The sequence below is a fragment of the Cinclus cinclus genome, chromosome 27 (genome assembly GCF_963662255.1).
Source record: "Cinclus cinclus chromosome 27, bCinCin1.1, whole genome shotgun sequence".
In the NCBI taxonomy this organism is placed as follows: domain Eukaryota; kingdom Metazoa; phylum Chordata; class Aves; order Passeriformes; family Cinclidae; genus Cinclus; species Cinclus cinclus.
In genome coordinates this window covers 4,617,474-4,645,081 of record NC_085072.1, presented here as the reverse complement: position 1 = coordinate 4,645,081, position 27,608 = coordinate 4,617,474, and the positions used below count along the sequence as shown (strand labels likewise).

The 27,608-nt window shown below is 42.2% G+C and overlaps 1 protein-coding gene across 6 annotated transcripts; it reads right to left on the bottom strand.

Annotated features, from left to right (window-relative positions):
- Positions 1 to 286: 286 nt before the first annotated feature.
- Positions 287 to 25,105, bottom strand: MAPK14 (mitogen-activated protein kinase 14). Of its 6 annotated transcripts, none has more exons than XM_062509830.1 (12): positions 24,761 to 25,105; positions 17,957 to 18,086; positions 15,688 to 15,746; positions 15,211 to 15,322; positions 14,660 to 14,689; positions 14,182 to 14,229; positions 13,649 to 13,763; positions 12,609 to 12,680; positions 5,003 to 5,082; positions 3,889 to 3,967; positions 3,435 to 3,608; positions 287 to 2,680 (listed from the first exon to the last, which is right to left on the bottom strand). In XM_062509830.1, the coding sequence occupies exons 1-12, from the start codon at positions 24,874 to 24,876 to the stop codon at positions 2,613 to 2,615; spliced, it is 1,083 nt and encodes a 360-aa protein (XP_062365814.1). In that variant the 5' UTR covers positions 24,877 to 25,105; the 3' UTR covers positions 287 to 2,612. The 6 variants fall into 6 exon arrangements, 5 of the variants coding, with proteins under 5 accessions (XP_062365814.1, XP_062365813.1, XP_062365817.1 ...); XM_062509829.1 differs by lacking the exon at positions 5,003 to 5,082 and adding an exon at positions 7,073 to 7,152 and having other exon boundaries at positions 24,761 to 25,104; XM_062509833.1 differs by lacking the exons at positions 5,003 to 5,082; positions 24,761 to 25,105 and adding exons at positions 7,073 to 7,152; positions 24,494 to 24,665.
- Between the last annotated feature and the right edge of the window lie 2,503 nt (positions 25,106 to 27,608).

The window sequence follows — 27,608 nt, the reverse complement described above, 5'->3', positions numbered from 1 at the left end:
TGGTGTTGAATTGGTTGTCCTGCACTAAACAGAAAATAAAAGCTTCGGGGGAGGAGGGTTCTGTGTCCAGTACTCATGGTCTAACTCAAGTTATTTTTGCAGCAAAGAATTCATTTGGGACACACACAGACAAGAAGCCCCACGACAGCACAGTCAGGCACCAAGGCATGGCCTGGTCCCCTCCCAGCCACCACACCCAGGATCCCCTGCAGCACAGCAGAGAAATTCACACCATGCTAAAACTCAACACTTCAGTGCAAGAGGTTTTCAAGTACCAGCAGTGCAGTAAATCTGAAAAATAGATTTTATTTTTAACCAGTGGTATTGTGCCATCTTATCTGGCATAACCAATTACAGCAAAATCCATAGATAGAAACAAAACAGCAGATCTCTGCTTTTGGGTGCAGTGTCCTGCCCAGGCAGCTGAGCACAGCAGGGCACTGGCAGCAGGGAGTTTGTGCCCCAGGGTTCCCTCAGAGGACAGACTCCAATGAACCATTCCCACTCACACACACACAGACACACACACACACACAACACCGAGAGTTTTTAAAAATCTTTAGCAATACTTCCGCATGAAATCACACTGTAGCATCTACACATAAAATGGCTGATAAAAATAATCTTGCTGTAGGTTTACACAGTATATCTACATTTTCATTTGAATACCCAGACTGCTGGCCCAGCAGAAAAGGGAGGTTTCTTGTTTTGATTTTGTTTGTTGGGCTGTGGAGAGTTTTATCCTAGAGCACAACAGAGCTGCTCTCTTCATCTCAGCCCAGACCTTTATTGAACATTTGGCCTGAAGAGATCTCTGGGAAGAATCAATGGCTTTGTCATCCATGTCCCATCCCTTTGTGCTGCCTCTTCAAACATGGGGCAAAAACACTACAAAAACACTCTCTGCCCCACGGGTAACAAGAATACAAAATACTGCAAAAGCCTTTCTCCTCACATACACGGGGACATTGCCCACACAGGATACCTGCAACAAATTAAAGTCTAAAAATGTTTCCTCCAGTAGCCCTAAAATTGGGCTTCTGAGCTTCCCAGCCACAGATGGAGCACACAAACATGCTGAGAAACCTCCCTCCTGCCAGTCTAACTCTGGGCACTTTGCTCATGCAGAGTCCTGGAAATTACAAAATATTTGAACCATGTTTGTATTCAAACATACTCCCTTCTCATGTTTCCTCGGGCAGAAATCAACCTGCTAAGAAATAGCCAAGAAGCTCTTATGTGAGAGGATAAAAAAAAAACAACTTCTAGTAAATGTTAGTTTTATGTATATAAATATTTGTATTTAAAGATATAGACAGTGAAAGGGTGATTGTGTGTTTATGCATGCTTATTTCTTTGCTTTGGGTTCCAATACTTTGAAAAAAAAAATCTTTTCAGGAAATAACTTAAGTTCTGGCACAAGATACTATAGTCATTTCTTTAAAGAATATTTTTTACACTTGATCTCCCAAGAAAGCTTTCAGCCCAAGCTCTCCTCCTCTGCAGGGAGAAAGAGCAAAGAAAAAGGTGCATGTTTCTCTGCTGTTGGACATGACATTCATCCCTCGTTGAAGCCTCTAGGATGGCAGGTATTTCACAAGGAGCTGCAGCACAGGAGGAAGGGTGCTGTGATTTTATGGCACTGCCTGAGGTACTCAGTAAACACTTCACTGATGATTGAACTGCCCCCAGTGCCATCCCCAAAAAGTAAGGACAAAAACCAAGCAGCTCTACATGCACATACAGCTACAACATGCAAAAACACACCACCTTGTAGGGAACAGAATACACAAATGTGTGGCTAGCAAGGATCTTCCCCAACCTCTGGCTCCTGGGAGATAATGCTGAGAAGCCTCAGAAAAAGAGGAGGAGGAAAGGGAAAAACACAGGAATACCCAGTCCAGGGGTTGAAGTTGTTGCCTCCAAGTTACTTCCCAATTACATTGAGTTCATGCCTGGCTACCTGGGAGCCTTCATCCTCAAGAACAGTGGGTCAGATTTCCACCCCAGACTTCCTTTCCCCTCTCTCCCATTCATTTAAGGCACAAACATATTTACAGTTTCAAACAACATCTTTTTGTGTTCCAAAAATCAGACACTGGAAGGCCTCGACACATTGCTGTACCAGGAAGATCTGGATGTAAATCAGACACCTGGCACTGAGCAAGGACATCCCTCAACCCCACCTTCAATCCTGAAGAAAACAGAGGACTCCCTAAGCCTAAAAACCAACCTGCATTCTTTTTGAGGTTACTCAGTTGTAGGAGAATTGATAAATGGCAATGATTGCAACCAAACCTTGACCTGTCACCTTCCCCACCTCACCCCAGCAGTGCAGACTGGTGGTGCACTGTTACTCTGGAAGAACTAAGTGCAGTCAGAACAGGTCTCCAGAGGCTTGCCCCAGGCTGTACACAGAATACAAGAGCATGCAGCATGTTTACATAGACTCAGTTTCCTTCCCTCCCCCCTCCCTCCCCAGTTCAACACACACAAAACCCCTCCACTAAGGAGAATATTGTTGTGATGAGGCACTTGAACGATAATTGGAGAGTCCCTATGAAAAGGCCTTCCCTTCACAGTGAGTGGGACAAACAGAAGAGAGCAGTTTCTCAGGACTCCATCTCCTCTTGGTCAAGCGGGGGTGGCACAAAGCTGATTACTTCATCATAAGTCAGGCCTGGGGGAGAAGTGGGACAGAAACTTAGCAACAGGACTGTGACAGCACTACCAGACACACCTTCATGCAAGAAAACCTGTGACAATCTCAAATGTTCTAACACTATTTTAAACAAAAAGTATTGTTTAATTAAGACAAAGGAGAAAAGAATGGTTACACCGCTCTCAGAGACCAACATACACAATAGAAGATACTTCCAGAGCATTGAGGAGATACAAGTTTAAAAACAAAGATATGTTAGTGTGCTCCTAGTAGTAATTAGTTACCAGGGATTGTGCTAAAGACACACACAGCATGTACCAGATTCACTCAGTGTAACAGGATCAACAGCATGCCCACATTTTTATCATTTTCTGCTGTGCCTCTAACTATGGCTTAGCTGAACCTCAGCTCATTGGATAGAGAGAAGACTGTGGGGAGACACATCAAGGTCTGAGAGGGGCAGCTCCATTCTCTGCTCTCTGTGAGCAGTAACAGGACCCAAGGGAGTGGCTGGAGCTGTGTCAGGAGGGTTGGGTTTCTTCCTCCAGAGGGTGCTGGATGCTGCCCGGGCTCCCCAGGGAATGGGCACAGCCCCGAGGCTGCCAGAGCTCCAGGAGAGTTTGGACAATGCTCTCAGGGATGAACAGGGTGGGATTGTTGGGGGCAGGAGTTGAACTCCATGATCCCTGTGGGTCCCTTCCAACTCAGGATACTCCATGATTCCACAACCACAAGAGAAGCTGACTGTGTCACTCCCCTCCCCTAGACTCACTTTTCCATTCTTCAATCTCAAGTTCTCTGCTTTCAAAGGACTGGTCATAGGGGTCAGCCACAGGCTCATCATCAGGGTCGTGGTACTGGGCGAAGTAGGCGTGGGCCAGCGCCTCTGCGGCCGTGATGCGTTTGTCCGTGTCCAGGACCAGCATCTTCTCCAGCAAGTCCACGGCTGCAAGAGCACCAGACAGAGACGATCTCTCACATGAGCTGTGTGACTCTACTCTGAAATGTAAAGCTTCTAAAAGCCCAACGCAGATGAGGAATCTGTAATTTCTCAGGACCCACCCATCATCCAGCATTTTCTTCCTTTTACGCTCCTGGCCCACACGTTCTTCATAAACATAATCCTGTTCTGCACTACTCCTGCAGCCAGAACAAAGCTTTGGGAATCTCTGTGTCCCAGGATATGCTGGCTTCAGTTTCAGGAAAATTTAATAAACAGGTCTTACCCAGGGGATTGGCACCAATAAACACGTTTTCAAAGTTCATTTTCGGCATGTAAGACAAAGACTGGATGTAGTTTCTTGCCTGTGGAAATAAATGCTCTGTTGAAGTATCAGACTATATCCAGCCAGCAAGACCAAGTACTTTTCAACCATTCTGGTTATTATGGTCTGTCTCCTTGCTTACTCTGACATTTACTAAGCACATCAGCATTACCCTGCCCCAGCTAAGGCACTCAAGACAGAGGAAGAGCTGACATTACTTGTGGTAAAGTAAGACTGCAAAGCAGAGAGGTGCAGAAAGAGCTGACTTCCTGGTGTCCCCGCAAGGCTGGGCACAGCCTGCTGTCCTTTGCTGAGCTGCACAACACAGCACACAATGGAAGGAGCAGGGCCCTCACAAGGCCCCCTTGGAGAGCCATTCCCTAGATAAGAATTGCTCAGTCACAGTGACTGGGCTAAGAGACCCTTCTCCTCGCTTCGGATCCCACTTTATCTCCTTGTAAAACTATTGGTCGTACTTCCTCAGCCCCAAACTACTGGTCATTTTGCCAATCCATGCTTTCCCTATAAAAACCCCTACTCTTACCTAGTCCAGCAGAATGCTGCTGTCACTGGACACCCTTCACAGAAGAAGATAATAAAGAACTCTGGAATTGCTACACAGCGCTCCCGGTCTCATCCCAGCGGTACCTTGCAAGCTGAGCTGAAATCACTTAGAGCTGAAATCACTGCAAGAGCTGATCACCTGAAATCCAGGCCTTGCTTGCACATTGGTACCTTTGTGGTTGAGACTGCCTAGACTCCAGGAGAGGCTGTTCCTTGTGGGACCTTGCTATCCAGGAAGTTGGGTGGTAGCCAGGGTCTGACCAGCCCCTGGCATCAGCCACTACAGCACACAATGCAAAACCAGGTCACAGCCAGGCTCTGCCCATCTCACACGCCTGTGGCCAAGCACGCACTGTCCAAATTTCACATCTTCATTTGGTACAAAAATCTTGCAGAAGAGCAGGTAGTTAGTTGCCCACCCCATGCCACATGCAAGCATTTAAATCCCAGAAGTGGTGAACACTGAGTGAAGACCTGCCCTGCAGATCCCCTTCCCCTGCTCAGATCTCACCTCGTGGCTGGGCATCCTGTTAATGAGATATGCAGGGGGCGTTCCCGTCAGACGCATGATCTGCTGAAGCTGGTTAATATCTTAAGTGCCTCGTCAAGGGCTTTGTTAAAATCAGTGCAAAAACCATTTCAAACAGAACACAGTCGCATACAAAAGCATCTCTTCTGCAAACCACAAGGCAAAAGCCATACAGGCAGGGTCCACTAATTTTTTCAACTACCTGTGAAATGTTCAGCAATTACATGAGTGAACACTTAAAGCAATGGAGAATCACTGCTCGGTTGGTAACTGCCAGCACAGAAAGTATTTTTGTCCAGTAGAAGTAGCATTACACTCCAACAAGGTTGTGTTCACATTTCCCAGCAGTTTTAAGCCAGAGTAGACATTTCCTTTGGCTGAGGCTGCTCCACAACATTTTCCCTGTGCTGTGCAGCTATAGACAGCTTCAGGAAAACGAACAAAAGTTAAAACAGAAACAAAAACTGTAGCCTCTGCACTGGTTACCAGCTTTTTTTTCCTTGCTGCATAGAAAGTGTTTAAGTTTCTTGTAGTGCAAAGTGAAACTGGCTCACAGCTGACACCTTCTGAACAGCTTTGAGTGCCCCTTGATGTGGGCTGGATGACAGAAGGCATTAAATGCAAGATTAGCAAAACATTAGCACTGCATAAAACAGAGTTAGCAGGTATCAATGAACAGGGAAAGTGAGAGTAAGTAAAGTAATGCAGCAGAAAACCACAATTTGTTATAGTGACACATGCAAAACCATCAAACACTTAAGAGTTTTGCTTTTCCCATATAATGGGAAAAAAAAGTAGAAACAGTATTTTACTGCCTTTTTTTTTTAAACAGACTTGTTTCAGGCCCAGATAAGAGCAGTTAATATTTTTATTGTGCAATAATGTTTAAAAAAAGACCCACTTCAACTTACACATGCAAATTAATCTTCTGCTTAATTTAGTCAACCTTCCATCTTATGTCTCTTGATAATCCCCTGTACTTCAAACACCAGAGGTCAGCTCGCAGGGCAACCAAGTCGGTCTGGGTTATTCAGCTCTAATCTCTCCAAAGGTGGAACATCCCAGGTTTTTTTACATCAGTGAGATATTCAGCAAGCTGACCAATTTATCCCAATTTGCACTGCACATGCCTTCAGCTGGTATTATTCAAGGCTAATCTCACATTTGTATTTACAGTCACAGTTACAAGAACATTAAGTTGCAGCACAACATAATCTTCTCAGCACTTTGCACAGCTCTGATCCTCTGCTGCATCTCCCAAACAGCAGTGACCTCAGTGCTCACTGTGCATTCACCTGCTAATCCCTGCCTCTGATTTATTCACTCCAGCTTCAGGAAGAGGTAGAATTAAAGGCCATTTCCCACTGTCTTTGCACAGGTTCACAATTCAAGATTGCTACAGCACAGCAGGTGGCTGAAAATAGAGGTCACCCTCCCAAACAGGGACTGCAGGAAGCCTTTTTGCTGCTCCCTTGGTAAAAGGGCCCCACACAGCAACATCCCACATTGCACAAGTGCAGAGCAGACTCTGCTGTGTACCCTGGAACAGCTGCTACAGAAAGGTACCTAAAAGGCATTTTCTGCTACTAAAACAAAGATATGGTAGCAGTGTTTCAGAAATTAATCACACTACAGAAGGGACTGTGTGTGTTTAGAGGATAACACACCTGCTCCTATTTAGAAAGATCCCTGGGTATGCAATCTGGAGAAATAACAACTGAGACAAGCCTCAAGCTCTTAGCTGTGAAAAATACTTCCCCAGTAACACCTGATCATACAACAGATCACAAAGCATAAACCCACAAACTGAGAGAAAAGTCACGAAGCAGTAAAATGAGAATATGAAAGGATGAAATCATACCATAGGCAGAGGTAAGAGGAATAAAGATCAGATACACAAAGCATAAGAACTTAAAGCCATCCAAGAATTACAAAGGAAGAAAAATAACAGAAAATAAATCCCAACACATTCTACAGATAGACTACAGGAGAACAACACACAAACTTGGGACTTCTGAAAGGGCAGATATTACAATCAAAGTGTAAACTCACAGACTCTGAGGAGATTTTCTTCAAAAGCTCAGGCCCTGGGGTTCCAACGAGTCTCAAAATGAGCTTCAACTGATCAATATCTAATGATGGACCATAAAGGAAAATGCTGGGAGAAATCAAAATGAAAAGTGTAACATATCACCCTATTAATGTTGAAAATTAATTCCTGCCAAGGGCTTGACTGAAAAGCTATTTTAAGCAAACCATATTCACTTCTCTTGTTTACAACTGAATATAACTGAGCTCTCTCTGTATCAGACAGATTGAACATCTTGTCTACAGATACCCCACATGCATTGAATTGGGCACTGTATCCTGAACTATTTTGGAGCAGAAATAATTTGCCCCACTGGCAAAGGCTGAATTTCCATGCTCCTTTCACCCCCTCAGGCCCCACACCAAGCTGAAGTTAGCAGGATTAGGTTGCATTAGTGACAGCTGAATTAAAGCAGAAGGTTGGAAAGGGTAAGTACTCATATTAAGAAGAAAGTCAAGGCTTTTTGTGAACACCTTCCAAGGTCACTCAGCCACTTCTAAAGCTCAGAAGGTGAGGAAATGATTGGACCCTGCTGTACCCTGCAGCACCACTTCACCAGGGGCACACCCTGCCCATGGCCAGGGCAGCTGAGCTGCTGCAGCTGGCACAGGGTCCTGCCCTGGCACCTTCTGGGGACCACCAGGGCAGGGGTCTCAAAGCACCTGAGCATCCCTTCCACCCTCCAGACCTGCTGGAGCACCGAGGAGAAACAGAACAGGGGCTCAGGTTTAACACATCTCTGTGGAAAGCCCTCAGGGTGGAACATTGCAGATGGAAAGATGTTCTACCAGGAACAGAGCTCCCCCCAGGGCATGTGCCAGCCTGAGCTGTCCCCTTAACAAGGCCTAGGTGACAAAACACACAACCAGGTGGGAAAACTTCAAAGACACTTTTATGTCTAAATCTCAAGGCACTAAGGAGACACAAAACATCCTTTTTAAAACCATCAATGCATAATCTCCCTTCTTCCCTGACTTACCCTCCACAGGGATTTCAGACTGTCTAATGTTTATATTTGCCTTTAAAATGATACCAAAGTAGTTATACAATTTTTTTAGACAATCTTCTTTTCTGGGATCAATGCCTTCCTGATGGCTTAAGGCACAGCTGCAGTTCCTTCTTAGAGTATCTTTTAGTTTGATTACTACAAGAATTTCAAAAACTGTCACTCATTTAAAAAAAACCTAGAAAGCAGCCTCGAGCTCCTGACAAACTCTGTATGAAGGAAATCACCAAAGCTTTGCTAAAACCTTTATCTTTTGAGGTAAACCTTGGTCTATAGTTTTATCTATCAAATTAATTAAGAGCCCTGGAATTAGCACTTTGTCAGAACAGCTGAATTAATTTTTCACTTGTAAAGTTACTTGGCAAACTTCTAGCTACTCGAAACACTCAAAATCTAAGAGTAAACCAAATATCTAGTTGAATTTAGCACAGTCGAATTGCTAAGTCTGAACAGTCAATGCTTAAAAATGAGATCAGAATATTCACTGCTGTAGGAGAATTAGCAAAGGGCACTCTACTCACCACAACTGGCTCATTTAAATTAGATTTTCTTCAGAGCTATTTAAAACAGCCCTAACTTCTTTCACTTATTCTTGTGCAAGCAGCAGTTGAAGTGCAAATTTTAGAGTGCTAACATGCCACAGCTCAGTTTAAATATTTAGAAGTTATTTAAAGGCATTTAAGAGCCTATGTACTGGTGTGCCAACAATATTCCTGCCCTGTTTGCTACTGGAAGATACTTCTCAGATAAAGAAGAAAAAACACAGAATATAGAACTGGCACTGCCAAAGCCCAACCCTGCTTCTGGTTTTAGGCCTGCCATCTATAACCTGCTGAACTGAGCATTCATTAACTACAGGGCCCATCACACCCCAGAGAAATGAGCCACAAGCAATGAAAGACAGGAAAGAGATTTAGCAAATACAAAGCAGAAGAAAAACACCACCACATGTGCATGGAGAAGGAAAGCACAGCATGCAAACCCCAAGTGCCACCTTCAAGGTACTCCCAAGGACTGATGAGGGGTTCTAAAGTTCAGAAAATAACTTGCTATCACCACCAGCAGCAAATCTTACAAGATTGCAAGAGCTCATCCAGGCCAAGCAAAGTTCCAAGTTGCTTTAGCTGCCACCACAAGCAAGAAAAAGGTGTATCAGAAGAATATGTAATTTCAGACTGGTTAGTTATCATGGAAGTTTCATAATACTGAATAAAAATAGTAATAAAAACACTCTTCAGAGTTTAAGGGAACACAGTCAACTTAAAATATACAGAAAAAGCTGAACTAGTACAAGAAAAATCTAGATATTCTTATTTTTACTTTATATGATTTTATGCAAGTCAAATATTCAAACAAAGTCAACTTTCCTACTTACCTGTATGAATCATTCACATTACAAGAGCTGTAAAAATTTAATGTATGTGTTTAACATAAACTGATCCTGGCATCAGACAGATACAACATTACCAACAAGAAAGTCTCAGCCAAGCCTCCATGCACAGAACGTATTGAGTTGGAAGGGACCCACAAGGATCAGAATCCAATGCCTGAAGGACTCTTTTTTTTCATCACCTCTTTTTTTGGTCTCTGACTTGTTTCCCACAATCTTGATCCTCCCTTCTCCACCTCCTGGCAGAGATTTTACCAGTATTAGAAATCCATCTTTCATCCAAATGCTTCTACCCATAGACTACAATAGCAGTAATTCAATTATCTTACATTCATTTGTAAATTAGAAGTATTTCAGCAATCCTGTAGAGCTAAGCCCAAATTAATGACAGTTTATTTTTCTAAGAGTATCTCAATTCTTGCTTAAAGTCAATGACAGCTGTGTTTAGAATCTCTACAGATACAGAAGTTTAAATTCAACATTCATTTATCAGAGGCATAATCATCACAGATAGCATTGAAAATCATAATTTCAGAGTCCAACTTCATTACTTACCTGATTAAATGAGCTCAAAGCTTACCTGCACTGAACAGGTGCATCCCCAGGCTGTACAAACAAATCTGTGATGGACTGTAAATATTATCACAGCATTTCTGCCAAACCCTTGGTGAAAGGGACCAGCACTTCAAACAAGAGAATGATCTGAACAGGGGGATGATCATCCTGAGAAGCCATTACATAGCCTGTCACTCTAATTTTGGAAATGTAAGGCTACACAGTTGAGAAAATTTACATACTGAGACCAAAAAGCAAGAACTACTTCAAACTTTCAGTTGTGAAACAGGAGCAGTTTCCAGCAACACAAATTGCCTCCAACTGCACAGGGAATTTTCTAGAACTGCAGTGGATTTGGATACACCACATCCTTGGCTACTGGACACAAGGCAAACATACCTTGAATTATTCATGCTAATATTAAAAGTCAGTAAGTCAGCAATTGTACAGTGACACTACAGGAGGAACAAGGTCCTCTGCAAATGTGGGTACAATTAAATTATTAAGAGCCCAGAACTACCCAACAGGATCTAAACCTGGAAAACCCCTTCAGCTCTCTCCCAAAATAATGCACATATGAAGAATCCAAAGAGCCTTCCAAGACAGAAAGAAACTAGAACTGACTGTTATGTTAATTCTGCTTGCTGTCTTTAGATGTGAGTAAAACTGGAGTGAAAGCTGCCAGCCTGGGTCCTTTCCAATCCTTGATGAGTGTTCCATGCACAAACAAGATGCAGAACCAACCCTGCTCCCCTTTTAGTTTTAACCTCATGTTCAAAAAGGACAAATAAAGTGGAGAACCACACAGAAGGACTGGAAGAATTACAGTACTACAAAGTTTTGTCTAAGATAGGAAAGGATTTGGTCTGCTTTTCTTAAATCTAAGCAACTCAGAACAGAAAGAGGATTTAATGAAAAAGCATTACTGCCATTTGCAAAAGAAATCGAGCATTTAAAGTAAATCATCACAAGCATCTGCTGGGAGACATAAATTAGTCAAGTAGCTTATTATGATAAAGCAAACAAATTAGATCCTAGAAGTAAACTTCATTTTGCATTGCAGATATCAGTAGCTTTAATTTACAGGTAAGAACAGAGTTGGAGAAAAAAACTTCTCAGACTGGGAAGAATCACCATTTTGTTCAATTAATCAAAACGACAAAATAAATCAAAATCACGCAGCATTTCTCACACATTACAAATCCTATTACAAATATTTTAGTTGCAAGCATCAAGTTCTTTAAAATCTGAAGTGTCACTGCTGCTAGGGTCAAATAATGGCAACAGCTTAAAGGCTTTTGCTTTGTTTGAATGAAAAATTATTGGTATCTCAGTTTTTCTTAAAAGAAACAAAAATCTTTTCAAACCAACCTACACACGCTGAATCAACAGATAAAAATATACCAGCTTTTGTTTAATTCAGTTTCTGTCCCTGACAACAGAAAAATACAGCAGAGACGACCACACAGTGCAGTACAACAAATCCAAAAAATTCAGAGAGAAATTATGAGATGGAGTCAAGCGGAAAAAGAGGAGAGGATAAAGTTAAAGCACACTGAAAAGAAAGGTGACACTGTGGAAGCTGGAATGAAAACTACTCCTCAGGAGGGAGTTTTGGAACCCAGATGATTTCTGAAGGCAAATTAAACAGAAGGCAGCAATTCCAACACTAACTTTCTTTTCATTAAGTGCTAAGATACTTGAATTAACTGAAATACTAACAATTAACAAACACTATTAAAAGGAACCAACTGTGGTTGAAATAATAAACTTTGGTAAAAGGTGGGCAATGTAATTTTCTCTGGCAAATTAAAGCTCAATTTCTAGGCAATGAAAAATCTTGCCAGTAGTAAATTACTCCCCAGTCTTGTGTGGCTGAACAAAAATTTTAAGTGCAACAATTTGCATCAAGTCTCACTTCCAATTTCCTGTGAAAATATGACCAAATCTCATGAAGTCCTCTCAAATTTGCCAAAGTGTCCTACCCAGTTCACTTTGATGAGGCAAAAAAACCAAAACCTTGGAAAGATCTTATTCAAGGTTGATTTTTCACATCAGTACAAGCACACTGTGGAAGAAGTTTACAGTCAAGCATGGAAATGGAACCTAAACATTTCAGAGCAATTTTAATGAGAACCTTGGCACTGAAGAATCTGCAAACCCACTGCTTTCACAGCCAGGATCCCTCCAGGATAAAAAGAAGAGAGGCCAGAAGGGAATCACATTTGCAAGAAACCTGAAGCATGAGAGGATTCTTGGCAGACATCCATGCAAGTGTTAGTTAAAAACTCAAGTAATAAATTTAAATAAACTTAAAGGAAACTAACAGAAACAAACAGTATGTAAATCTAGTGATGACAATAGACAATAAAGAGGAACAGATTTGCAACAAAATCAAGAACTCACCTCCTTGTACTGTGAGTAAAAGAAGCCATTAATTTAAAAGCAAACAAACAACAGTCCATAACTAAACCCAGAACTTATTTTCTTGTCAATTATGTGAAAATGAAGATCTAATGTCAAAAAAGAAATTACTTCTAAAGGATACGGTCTGTGCCAGGGAACAATGTTCTTCCAGTCAACAGTTCAGCCATAATGCATCCCACTGACCAAATATCAACTGAACAAAATAAAACAGAAAACAAAACATGATGCATAAAAGTACAGTCTGAGCAAAACCATCCCACCCAACCAGTGCAAACAACTTCATCCTTAAACAGACTCATGGCACTGAAGCAATCTGAAATACATTGCAAGCTAACTGATACTGCTCTGTGTCATCTAAAACTTGTACAAATAACAGAAATCAAGATCAGGCAACTCTTCCTTCCAGACTATAACATGACCTGAACACCAAAGAGCTGGGGAGGAATCTAAACCATCAAAGGGAAATAAACATGTCCAAGAGGACTCTGAGGAATGGATTTGCATGTGGCTTTACCTAAATGCTACCCAAACAACCACCAACTATTGCACTGGAGATACAAGACAAGCCCATTCTCATGGCAAGAGAAGAAAAAAAAAAGCCCATAAGGAACTGCTATGTGAAACTGGGGTAGCATTTTCTTTGGTGCTCTCTCTCCTGTACAAGAACTATTCTCAAACTTTGAATTTCTTTTCTGAGCCTGATCTGCAAGTATTCTTGGAGAGAAGATACTGGAAGCTGTGAGGATAACTCTGTGAAGAAGTGGAGAGGAACAGGAGAAGAAAAGGTGAGAGATTTATCCACTTTTTATCATTTCTTCACACTATAGCTCCAGACGTTCTCCTCAACCAGACACATTCCAGTCACTTAATTTAAAAACCACTCTGCTTGGAAGAGCAAGGAATAAGTGCTGACAATATTTTGCTGATTGCAGTTTCAAAGGTTCAAATTTAAAGAAGCCTGGTGAGTGCTATCACAATGATTCTTAACTTCCATCTGACAGACTGTGGTTCAAATACCAACTCTGAAGCATAATTACCAAGAGTGCCAACTTATACAATCAGATGAAGGGGAAGCACGTGCATGAAAAAAAATCTTTTTCTTCCCTCTCACAATTCAGAAACTTTACAAAACAGAATTCCTGTGCTGGCTAAAGGCATTACCTGTCTGGTTGTAGTGCATCCAGTTCAGCATGATCTCAGGAGCCCTGTACCACCGGGTGGCCACGTACCCGGTCATCTCATCATCCGTGTGCCGGGCCAGCCCGAAATCCAGGATCTGCAAACACAAAACACCAACCACTGCAGGGCAACAGTGCAAACTACCCAGCACAAACAACCAGGCAATCACTGAACTGGAGACGGGAGAGGTGGGAGAGCTGCAAAAACAAATTAGGAAACCAAATTTCACAACGTGCGAAAAGACACTAGGCTAGAACAGCGTAGGACTTGTCAATCAGAATTATGTCTGGGTATCTTGTCTCCAAAACAAGTAAACACAAACTGAAGCTGTTAACTCTGCACTTTCATGATGATTCACTAAAAACACACAAAAACCACATCCTTACAACTCTGCAGCTGGGAAGCACATTATTACTTTTCTGTGAAAGTATTTTGTAAAGGAATTGTTTTGACACTTAAGTTGCAAAGGACATTCACTCAAATCTCAGTCAAATCAGATTTTTAAATTACATTACCTTTAGCTCACAGTCTTCATTAACAGCTAGGTTACTAGGTTTTAAATCCTAAAAAATTAAACATCAGCATTAACAGTGGAATAGATACTGTCTCATGAGTCTGAAGATGATAAAATTGTAAATGAAGATGAAAATACAGATTCTAACTGACTGCAAATACTAACTTGAGATAAATTATTTTATCAGAGTCAGAAATCTCTCCTCTGGTTCTCTGATGTGTCACATATAACCAAAAATACAACTATATACAAAATACAACAATACTGGTGCTGCATATTTCTATTTAAGAGAAAAGCTAATCCACAAAGGAAAATTATGGATCCCACTTTCCCCATTCAGTCTCTTTACAACTTAACCAAAAGAATTCTCTGAAAATTTTCCCTTGTTTCTCTTGGTGCTGCATTGTATAAGTCTATGCTTCATTTTTTTAAAGATATTGTTTCACTACAAAAAAAACAATCTTAGAATGAATACTCACCCTGTGTATTATGTCAGCTGAATGGATGTACTGTAAAATAAGATGATAAAATTTATGTAACAGTCCAAGCAACCACCTCCTCATCTCTTCCCTAGAAAATAGTGCCCTGCCCCAGCCCACACAATTCAGATGCTCCAGTCTGGCTGCAGAAAGAACCAGCTGTGTGTCTGTGGGTTCCACCAGGTGGGTGTTCCTGTTTGCCTCTCCTCAGGAACACCCTGGAGTGCTGCCACCCCAGTGGAACAACACAAGCAAACAAAAATTGAAGAAATGGAAAATTCATAGCCAGAAGTGATCAGAGGGCACCACAGTTCATCATTTTCCAGACTCTGCCCATAGAAACACATAAAAATTATAGGTAACCTCACTGATGCAGAGCTCCAGAGAGGCAGAAGTAAAAGAACAATAATAAAATGTTATTCTACAATACTTTAGGGAAGTTACAGAAGCCCCCCCTGTGCACTCATTGAATCTCTGAGGATGTAGCATTCACCAGGAGCTTCCACCCTCTTGGTGAGCTGTCCCCATTCAGGGAGGACAGGGGCACTCACCTTCAGGCCCCGAAGGATCTGGTAAATGAGAAACTGCACGTGGTCATCAGTGAGCTTCTGGCATTTCACAATGTTGTTCAGGTCTGCTCCCATGAGATGTGTCACCAAGTACCTGTGAACAAAAGCAAACACGTGGGCTATGAAGCAATCTCTTGAATAGGATTAGGATAAAAATTCCCTATAAATCTCCAGTAGTAGAGCTGACTGTCCCAAAGCACGTTGTTCAATGAAACAAAGACCGTGACACTTTAAATAATGTAGCAAATCAATAGAGCAAATTGGATTCCAACAGCACTGGGCAGTAAACCACAGCATGTGAACAATTCTGACAAGTCCAACAGCTTAGGATATACTATCATTTTTTGCTGGAATTCAGAATTATTTGTGAGTGATAGCAGACAAATTATCTGTCATAACCTGGGAGGCATAAGGAGATACAAAAGACATTTTGTTGCAATCTTCAGAGAAGTTACCTACACATCATTGAATTCTTCTAGTGATTTGGCAGGGGTGAACACATCCAACAAGCCAATCACCTGAAAAGAAAGCAGTGAAAAGAAAAGCTGTGAAATATATTAATAGCATACTGTGATACCGTTACTAAGATCTTTTGTGGCACTGAAGTATTTATTCCAGTAGATGTTTCATTTCCATCTGTTCAGTGTTGTGCTTTATGCAAGCTAACAAGGCTCCTGGAACTTGAAAACCTGAGGCAGACACACGTGAAAACTCTACAGCTCCATTTACTTGCTCAAATCATTGTGAACTAGCTACAAGATATAAAAAAAATCCTTATGTCCAAGCCTCTCAAACCACCACACCTTCCACATATGCTGGTGTGCTCTGTGCCACATAAAACCAATTTTTTTTCTTTTTCAAACTTGAGATCTGAATAGTCAAGACAGTAGCACTGATATGCCTGCCTGAATCAGCTCTGATCATCTCTGCATCTGCAAGATTTTTAATTCACAACCTAGATATACTTCCCACAAATACATGAAGCTATGATGAACTGATAATATATATACATCTGCAAAAATTACTTAACTTCCTTTTATTCCTTACTCTTAAAGATACACAGGATCTTTGCAATGCCAGTCAAAAAATATTAACAAATCTCAGACAGTTGTAGGCACCAACTAATTTTCATTGTTTAACTTTATTAGTTTTCTTGTTTGGTTGGTTGGTTTTTGTGTGTGTGGGTGTGTGTGTCAATAGATAAATCTAAGCTTTCTTGTTTGAAGAATATCTCAGGTATGAGAAAAGGTCCAGAAGGAAGCTCCTGGGTACTACTGGGCTTTTTACAAGCGTGTGTCATGACAGGACACGGGGCAATGGCTTTCCACTGAAAAAGGGTAGATTTACAACAGATATTAGGAAGAAATTCTCCCCTGTGAGGGTGGGGAGACTCTGGAATGGATTCCTAGAGCAGCTGTGGCTGCCTTATCCCTGGAAGTGTCCAAGACCAGGTTGGATGGGACTGGGAGCAACCTGGTCCAGTGGAAAGGAACCCTGCCATGGCAGGGAGTAGAACTGGATGCTCTTAAGGACCCTTCCAAGCCATAGCATTTGATATTTCTATGGATATTAAGCAGGATCAGAAGTTAACTCTACTGCTGAGACAATGGTATCACACAGGAAGAATTACTGACAGTAATACACACATGCATCACAAGTTGCAGGGATGTGACACACACTAAAAACATCAAGATGATTTATGGGATACCAGCTGCTGACTGCAGTGGTCAGAAACCACAGCACACAACCACTCCTGCCACAGCAGAACTTCTGAACAGACCAACCAAGGAGATCCTTACAATCAGACTATGCTTACTTGGCTTTTTGTGCTAGGTAACCCTCCTGGCTTTGCTCAGCTCTTGTCCAAAGAGTATTTCCCTTCTGCCAAGCCAGAGTTTGCTGGGACAAAAGGAATCAAGAGCCTTTCTTTCTTCTTGATGTTCTGACAGCTCTGCCAAGAGCTGGTTATAAGAATTTTTGCTCCACTGCACACAGAATTTGCTCCGAACACCATGCAGTATAAATATGTTGGCATGTTAATGTCACACACAGAGGAAACTGGTCAGGCAATTGTCTTCTATACCAAATGGAAGCTTTATCAAAAAAAATAGTTCAATATAGTATTTGCCATATTCTGGTTTGTTTCCTTGTTGATGATTTAAGTGGATGGCTCGTATGAACAGCCATCTAATTTCCACCCTTTCATCACCACCCCTTTTTTTCCTCCCTATTTTACCCACAGGAATCTAATGAATGTCTGCTTCATAACTTCCTGACACAGGCAAGCCAGAAAAAAAATTAATAAAATTAAAAACAAATTTTGGGATTTTCTTCTGTTAAATAAATGCTTAGCATGACAAAGTGCAGTTTACTACAAGTAACCAATAGAATGTGACACCACCTGTGTCCCAAATCCTTATGAACTTACTAAATAGAAATTTTGAGATATTCTAGAAAATATTAAGATTTTTTTAATATAAAATTGGTTGGTTTGGGTTTTTTTGGGGGGTTGGTTTTATTTACTGCATGATATCCTACATCAGTAGAAATCAAGCAGTTTTGTTTACTTCATGATACTAGAGATAAGCTCTAACACCTTGGACTACTGCAAGCTTTGCATTTAGCACCAGGAAAAAAAAACCATATGCACCAAAGTATTTAAAAGCAATCCTGAGGGACGCTTGGTCCAGTGTCAGAAAAGCACTTCACAGCCTCTCCCTGCACTCACATTTTCGTGTTTCATGTGCTTGAGCAGCCGCAGTTCCCGGTACGTCCTCTTGGCGTGGATGATGGACTGGAAGGGCCGCGACAGCTTCTTCACTGCCACACGCAAACCGGTCTTTGTGTCAAAGGCAGAACTGCAACAGAGAGCAACCCAACCCGCAAAATAACTTGTTATGAATGCCTTCAAATCCACCCTGCTTCTAGACAGAGTTATCTAGACGCTGACTTACAGGCAACATCATGTCTGTAATGAAAATGATTTCTAGGTATCCTGGTCCATAAGCTGAAGGTTGCTCAAAATTCCCACATATTTACACAACTCTTGCTTTCTGCAGAAATTGTTTAGAAGATGAGTCTTGTCCACACAGTAAAGGGAAATCTTGTAGAAATGTTTATGACTTTGCTGTCTGAAGTGCTCTTAAATATAATTATGCACTAAAACTCTGGAGAGAAGAGTACTTGTAAATACTATCACTATTCCTAAACATACTTTCAAACACCACACTTGATCATAAAATGCTACGCTCAAAATACTATTTTCATGGTTTAAATCCATACAAAGATCCAGGACTTGTGTCTAATAAAATCACTTATGACTGTTGCTAATCATAAAGGAAGCTGAAATTAAATTTCTTTGGTAAATCCCATGCAACCACCAAGTTCTGTTACACAAAAGTGCATGTGAATAAATGATATGGAGCTGTACAATACCAAAATTTGTCCCTTTAGCAGAAACCTTGGACATACAAATAGTATTTTTTCTTAAGAGTCCATGACCAGTTATTTAATCCTATTCAGTAACTACATATATACATACATAAATATATATAGTACAGTAAAATTATATTTTAATTTCTTATGCAACTTATAAAGCTCTGGTCTGTCCAAAAGGAAGGAGGAGGAGAAAGAGAGGATGTGAAATCATCACCCAACTCAAGATAACAAATATGGGGAAAGTATGGAATGTAAAGAGTCATACAAGGACAATAATGGTTGTTTTTCCTGCTGTATTCATGATTCAGGTGAATTCCTGATTCCATTTAAAAGTGAGTATGCACTAGTTCTTGCTAAACATCAAGCAAAAAGGAATGCTACATATTTATAAAGGGAAAGTGTGAAATTTAAAGCCTAACTAACAAAGCTCAAAACCAATCACAAGAGCAGTCCTGGAATAAACCCACAATTGCATATGCAAACCACAACGCCCACCCCAGCAAAGGAGCTATTTGAAATAAAGGCAGCTGTCATTTACTTTTAAAGCAACCACCAAGAATTAACCTGCAAAAAGTCTCCTTATCTCAAATTTGCCAAGTTTCCAAGGAATTTGGGAAGTGAGGTTTATGAGAAATAGAAAACACGACACCAGCACCCTTCTATGAGCAGTGACCCTTCCCCCAGGCCCTGGCAGGGGATGGAAAATCCCTCTGTGTGCAGCAGAAGAAGAGCATCTCCCTTTCTATAAAGGGCATCCACAGAGTGGAAAGAGCTCTCTGGAAAACACACAGGAGTACACCAGCTCACAGGAGCAGCAACCTGCCAAAGCTGAATTACTCAAGCTACATCACACTGGCTCAAAAAACACCCACTAGCAACTACTTCACATGCAAGTTACCCTTTATGCCTCAGCCCAGAACACAAAAGAAGACATCAAGCACTCATTTTTGATGTTGATTTCAAATTCTCAGGTTTTCACAAATCACAAGATTTAAAAAAAAAAAAAAAAATCAATATTTAAGCAGCAACACTTGGTGAAATTTAGAATTGAAGTTTTTCTTGGCCTCAGGTAAAATTCAATATCTTGCAAAACATAAATATCCCTAGTTTGGCCTGAAATTACATGCCAGCATTTTACTGATACATCAGGTGTTTTCTAGGACTTCAAGCAAAAATAAGAGTAGTCATCATCATGCAGCACATGCTGCTATGAATCAGTCCTGGATCTTCACCAGTTTCCAAACATTTCAGGTACAAAAATGCAGCAAATACCAGTAATCTTGCAAAGAAAGGGATCCCCTGCATCTCAGACATCCACAGCCCCACAGTCAAATTTCTCTTTTGCTTTCCAAGATTTTGAGATTTCAAAGGCACCGGATATAAGATATTGCAGGATTCAGACGAAATTAAATTTCACTTTTTGTTTGTTTTTACATTTTTTGGGGTCATATCAAGTCACTGTGCTGTTGTAGCAGCTGTACAACCCCCAAGGGAATTGCAGTTAGCAGTACTGGTTAAACAGCACCACATACAAGCCCAGAAAAGAAAATTCTGTATAATTGCACATCTAGACTTAAAGTTAGAACACAAAGTTTGGTCATATTTGAAGCCTAAAGACTATTTCCCCACAGATAAAATCATGCTGAGTAATTTTCTGCCAATACAGATAACTGGCTAATGGTTCCTGCAGAGCCACAGAACAGCTGTCAGCTGGAGAACATTTTAAAGAACACTAAGCTGCCTTTCATCACAGACTTAAAACAGCTGCATTACACTGATCATATTTCAGCTAAAGAAGCCCAATTAGGAAAAAATTGCATGATCCACAGTTTTAAATCCCTTTTAAAACAAGATCAGCACAAATATAGTATTTATCACACTTTTTTTAACCTCTTACATAGTACTGTGCTATGGCAAATGAACTGCATCCACCTCACCCGAAGCAAGCTAAAATTACAATTCTGATCTAACCTGAATTGAATCCAGAACACAGGAGGTAGAAGAAAACAATTATTTTAGAGAACCTATCCACTGACAGTAACATTTGAAGCAGTCTGAGGAACTGCAGTATGCACAAAGTTATTTATGAGCACAGTTCATTTAAATATTCGATGATCAGAATGTTGATTTTTGTGCAAAGGCTATTTTGCTAAATATTAGATGATCACTGTTAGTGCCTCTGCAAATACCCAAGCTAACTGAATCTCCTTAGTGCTACCTCTGAAGGTAATTCATGCACTCCTAATCAGAGAGAAAAACACAATTAGTACCTGACAGTTTATTATTGACTGCAGTCACTTCTATACCTGCACTTCAGTCATCACCCTCCCAACAAACTACAGAAGTTGCAAATATTCCCCTGTGCTAGATTAGCTTCTGCTTCTAAGAAAGCTGGAATAAAAATCTCCCTATAGGACAGACATGCTCTCAATAATTTCCCTTCTTAATATACCAAGTTCCCCTACAGTCCCAACTCCTTGCCAGCACTTTCAGAGCTCTGCTCACAGCTTTCCTGTGCCTGCCCTTCTCCTACTCAACACCCTCTTCCTCACACATCTTCTGCCAATCCCTCCTTCATCCCACTCACTTTTACAGCTCAGTTCCTATCACTCCTCACAGATCTGCCACACCACACTGGAGGAGCAGGCACCTGTCCCTCCGAGCACACACAGGATTTGGAGGCACTTGCACACTTTGAGAAGGGATTTTTAAAAAAATCCACGGAAGAACTGTTTCCACAAAGGTAATATTTAATTTCCTCTGCAGCCTAATGTTTTAAAATTTCTTAAATCTATAATGTTTTAGGGAATTCTGGGAATTCTCTGTGTCCAAGAAATTCAGATTCAGTCTTAGTACAACTGTGGGTTGAAATGGGAAGAAATAACAGGTTTTGGAAGGCTGTATCACCTGACAGTCTATTAAAAAACATCTTATGCAAGATTCTGAGGAAGAGTAAGCCTTGGCTGCTCAATCCTTTTCAAATTAAGGCAATACAGATAGCTTGCAAGGCAATTAAACCAAGCCCCTTATTTTACAAAGGCATCAACACAACAAAGAACAGCTGCAAAAATATAACAATTAAGTACACTAAGAGTATACCGAATGTGCTTCACAGCCTTTTAGAAACTGATGGCAAAACTTGCGAAAACACCATTTTGCTTAGCTCAGAGCTGGCTGAACTGATGCCAGGAGTCGAGACTTCCCTCCAGCACAACTAAAGAAATTAAGCAATCCTCCAACTGAAGTGTGAGTCACCAATCAATCCCATCTCTGTTCAGCAACTTCCCACTGCAAGATGTTGCATTGTCCAGGCCCCTCTCCTCCTTACATGAGATATTACAAAATGGGTCTATCAGGAACCCTTTTTCTTCCAATGCAGGCCTGGTTACAAAAGCATGCAAAAGACTGTGTTGTATAAGTATAGAAAATGTTGCAAGAATGAATGAAACAGCGTTTCACACAACAGATGCCATGACAAATGTTACCTGACTTAGGAACAATCAATCTGAGGATAGGTGTCAATTTTTCTCAAAGTTTTGGAACTGAATCCCTATTTGTATCCCAAACATTTGCAGTTTTTAAAAAATGGATCCTGAAAAATACCTGAGCTGGCCATTTGAACCTCATTCTTCCAACAGTGCACATGACCCTTCAGAAAACACTGCAGTATTTCCTCCCACTTCAGGCAGGTGTCTCAGGCTGCCTGCAGAAAACGCCTCTCCCTCCATCCACGGACTCCACAAGTCAGCTTTGTGTCTCAGGAGTTCCAAGCCACACTCACAGCACACTCAAAGCAGCCTACAACAGCTCCATAGTCTAAGTGATTCATTTGGCAGCTTAATGCTGTCTTTTTTATTCATTTTCCCCTCCACTTTCTGGAGATTCCTCATTTTCAAATGACTCGTTTTGACAATTTAAACAACACAGCATTTGATTATATTTTAATGTAATAATGCAGTGAACATACATGAAAATATATTTTTATATTTTAAGGATTGTTAAGACACCACAATGTACTATCCCAACAGGAATACACCAAATTCCAAATGAAATGAGGCAGCTTTTTACTGGAGAGAAAAAAAAAATCTCTAAAGGGACAGAGAACAAGGAAGTCCTTGCAGGAATACCCTAAATAATATGCATCCCACTTGCAGCTTAATAAACTTCCATAAATATGCAAAGGTTTTTGTTGTTTTCTTGAATTTTTCAATTCTGACATGCTTTCCATATCTTTTCTGAAAACTATTTTTAGAAGAACATAGAGGAAGTCATTAACATGGACTGTAAAAGGACTCTGTGCCACATGTGTGAAATTGCTTCCAATACAAAACTGTTTCACTTGGTCTGAACAAAGTTGCACAATCTTCCAAAGTTTTGACACAGCAAAACAGGAAATTCACGATGCAAACTCTTTAGTTACTGGTTGAAAACAAACTTTGCAAGTATTACATGTACAGTGGAGATGGCAGGGAGGGGGAAAAGGAAATAGGAGTGGGGTATATGATGTAGGATCAACCTTAAAATGCAAAGGACAAGGCACCGAGCAAATTAGTTTCCTATTACATTTCAGGAGTTGCATAACTCTGTGACACTTGCAGGGTATTTATCAGCTGTGTCAACAAGGTCCTTCTTTCATCAAAAGAAACCTGTCTATTTCCTTCCAATCAAAATCATTCTATAATTATATTAAAAAAAAACCACAAAACCACACCTCAGCAAGTATACTGGTTATTCTTGCTACAAAATTGATCAACCTGGTTTACTTTTATGAAATGCAAGCCTCTGCACACTTCAATCAAAGCATTTTAAAAAATGCATGTTATTTAAGCTCAACTTACTAACAATTTTATAACAGGTTAAGAACAGCTGAGTATTTAATTAAAACTGTAGCACAGACAAAGCAACTTATTCTCTTTACTGGCAGAATGCAGCATGTGTCCCTCCTTACTACAAAACTGATATCCAAAATGTAAATTTGCATACTACGTTAATAAAAACATATGCATGCCTGCTTGAACACAACAGCAAAGCAGCTTTGTAATTATACACCCATACTTAAAAATTCTGCTCACACTTTGACAGAACCAAAGAACACAGAATAAAAACCAGAATGCTCATGTGGAAGATGGTACTTAATCAAAGGAGGCAGTAATCTGTGAGCACTTCACTAAATGAGTGCCAAAGTCTAGAGTCAAACCGATTCAAACACTACCTTGTCTTTAAGCTTAAGCAAAGTATGCAGCTCTATTTATGTTTAATGAGCCACCGCACTTCAGCAGAGAAGCTACAAATTAAGGATTGTATTGTATCTCATACATGTAGCCTGGTTTGTTCCTACTAGGTAAGCATTAAAAACTAAACTCTTCAAGCTCCCTGTATTTCTGCAGGTCTCATATCAGGACTTTACTCTTCTAGAGAGCGCATGCTGCAGTAATTCTAGAGCAATAAAATGAGTCTTCCTGCGTTCATCTATTATTGCAATAAAATACTGGTGCTTGTAAACCCACTATAACAAGCCAGGGATACAAAACCAGCCCTGACAGCATTCTCCCTAGTTCTTGCCTATCAACAAATTCCAGATTAAAATACAATTGCCTCAAATAAAATCTATCCTTCAAGTCCAGAAAGAAACTGGGACAAGAGCAGCCAAGCCCTCAGCTCTGCAAAGCCGGCTATGGGGGGGCTTACCAGGCTCCATCCCTCTGCACTCCCCACCTACTGGCTGCAAGAAATCGCACTGAAATGCATGCATATGAGATCATTCAGGGCGGGGGGGGCCGGGAACGACACATTATTATCTTCCCCTGCAAAAATGTTTCAGAGCCACCTGCCATGTGGTGCAATCCCCGACGCATTCCAAAGACGAGACTGCGGCTTCCCGGCAGCACCGCGCGTAAACCCGGGAGGGAAAATGCCCCTTACAGAAGGCTGGCGAAGAACTGGGGGACAGGGACTCCCAGGGGGACACCGACGAACCCCGCTCGCCGCGCAGCCCACCCCGCACAGATCCCTGCAGGGCAGAGAGGGCCGCGGGGCGGGGCAGCGACCTAATGCGACCTCCCCCCGCACAGCCCCGTCCCCTCCCAGCACTCACCAGACGGAGCCGTAGGCCCCGGAGCCGACCGGGGAGAGGTTCTGGTAGCGCTCGGGCACCTCCCACACCGTCTTGTTCAGCTCCTGCCGGTAGAACTTGGGCCGCTCCTGAGACATCTCGCTTGCGGAGCCCGCCCCGCCCGGCCCGGCGGGAGGGGGAGGCTCTGCCCGCGGCTGCAACAGCACCGCCGCTGCCTCTACCTCCTTCTTCTTCTTCTCCTCCTCCTGCAGCAGCTACAGCAGCAGCAGCAGCAGCGACTTCTTCCTTCCTTCCTTCCTTCTTTCGCTCCCTCCCCTCAGCGCTCTCGGGCGGGGGCAGCCCCGCAGCAGCGACGCCCCCGCTGCCGCCGCCGGCCCCTCACGCCCCGCCCCGCGCCGCCGCTGCCCCCCTCCCACAGGCACGGGGGGCGAGGCCGAGCGCGGCCCTGTCACCGCCTTCCCCCCTCCCTCTCTCCCTCCCTCTTTCCCTCCCCAAGCTGTGCCACGAGGGGCGGGATGACCCCGTCAGGCGCGGTCGTGCGGCCAGCGGCGAACGAGGCGGGAGCGCCGGAGTGCGGGGCGGGGACAAGCTCCCGCCGCAGGTGGGACGGCGCAGGCGACACCGCAGCCACCGCCTGAGACCTGGCACAGCCGAGACCTGGCCTCGTACACCCCGCGCAGCCCAGGCAGCGGGCACCGGCACCGCGGTCCCCGCACAGCCCGAGCGCGGAGCCCGCTCCCGGCGGGCGGCACAGCCCGGCGCCTCCTCAGGGCTCCTGAGGGCCGCGCTCGCGAGAGCTCCGGGCCCCGGGCACAGATGCCCCAATATGGAGCCCGCGCGGCGCCGTCTCGCGAGAGCGGCGCTGAGGGCGGCGGGGCCGGGCCCGCGCCGAGCGCGTCCCGCCTTCCCCTCAGCGAGCGGTTCGCTTCTCCTTGGGCTGTTCTAAAAGTAAAAGGGAAAGGAAAATAGATAAGAAAGCTTAGGTATGGCAGTACAGGGTGAGTAACAGCCTGCCAGGGTGTATCTCAGGCCTAGTGATCCTGAAGCCTTGCAATGTGGTGTGAATTGTTCCTGTAAAAATTCCCTAAAGGATGTCTTGTTCCAGGGGTGTCGGGGAGAGCTAAGCTCCCACTGCATAGATTCCCCAGCGTCCTGATCAGTCTGTGTTTTCTTTTTTTTTTTTTTTTTTTGAGAATAAGCTACTTCTCAAAATACTTTTCTAAAGGCCTTGCAATATCAGAGATACAGATGTGTTTGCTTTCAAGTGCATGCGTAAGTCTCAAGTCATTACGTGCAGCAAGTTAAGCTAATTTTGGACTGGAAGCTATGGTGTTTTCACCAGGTAGTAAGTACAGAATATCGCAGCACATAACTAGTGTTAGGGATTTGTGTTCAAGGCCACTTAGCTTTTGTTCTCGAGCTTTAGAAAGGCGAATTGTTAACAATACAGTGCAAGGCAGACACTTTCTGAATGGGTTATGGAAGCTTGCTTTTAAAACATTTGGCTTCCCATATCAAAACGCTTCTTTTTCTCTACTGAAAGTAGTACCCTGTCCTATGGTGCTGTAAGTCACTGAAGCCCACAGGAGTAACACTTAAAAGTTACCACTGCTTGCACCGATAAAGTAGCAACTTGGTGTGTTAGGGTTCTTAACACCTTTAATTCGCAAACTCTTTTGCTTCCTGTTAGTTTTGTTTGACTTTGCCTTGAAAAGGGTGATTGTGCTCAAGGATGTCAGACACACCTCGCTCTCTCTGTGGTTTGGAATGACTGGGATGTGTGCACGTGTACAAGACAGTAAATATAATGCTGGAGTCCCTATTGTGGTATCAGAAGAAACAGGTCTCGGTGATCATGGTTTTGTATCTCTGTTTTAGTTTGGTTTGACTATGAATATCACAGTTTTCTTTCTGAATCTTTTTGCATCCAGTCTGGACTCTCAGTGGTTATGGCTTTGTCTGCTCTGCTGAGTCCTCCTATGAAAGTAAACACAGAATCTCTTATTCATCATTTATTTGGGCTTTGTTTCAGTGTGTACTGAAACTTAAACTGTTGTTTTGAGACCATGACAGGGCTTGAGACTCAAGACTGAGCCACTGGGTGAGGTTCTCCAAGGTGTGGTGAGCTAATCTATCATTGTGCTGCTGCCAAAATGGACAGGACCACACAGGGAAAGGAAAGCTGGGCAGCCAGCCTTCTCTTTCTGGATAACCAGCTCTTTCATCAGCTTAGCCATGTGTGGTACTGAAGCTTAAAACTATGGGTCTTGTCCAACTTACACTGCAGTAAAGGAATTTTCTGGTGATAAATGCAGCAAACAGAGCTGTAGTTTGACTTGCTGTTGTGTTTTCTAGTTTTTTGGTAACCATGAAGACTTGTCAACAAGGTCTTTCTGTAACAGTGAGATCCTTTACATTGTGCAAAAGCATTCTGTTCCACCATTGTCTTTTTATCTTAAAAAATGCAGGAAGGACATTGGATGAAATTATGGAGTCACAGAAACAAAATCACTTGATGGTAAAGGTTGAATTGTGTGTAATTATGACATGTGATGTAGAGTTAAGAGTATGTCCACCCAAAATCACCTGATGCAATAAAATACATTTTGCCCAGAATTCAGAGGGAGATTTTTGCTAATATTATTGGAAACTTTATCATTGCATTCAATGTTTAAGAAAAAAAAAATATTTCTTCCTCCAGCTCATTGTTTAAGAAAAATGTCTGTCATGTTTCCTCATGATCTTTTCCCTGTTTCTTTTTCACTTCCCTGTTTCATGTGTTTTCTCTGTTCTCCATTTTGTATCCACTTATCAGCAGAGCCACCCCTGACAGTGAAATTATGGAGATGGACAGAAGTCTATAATGTTA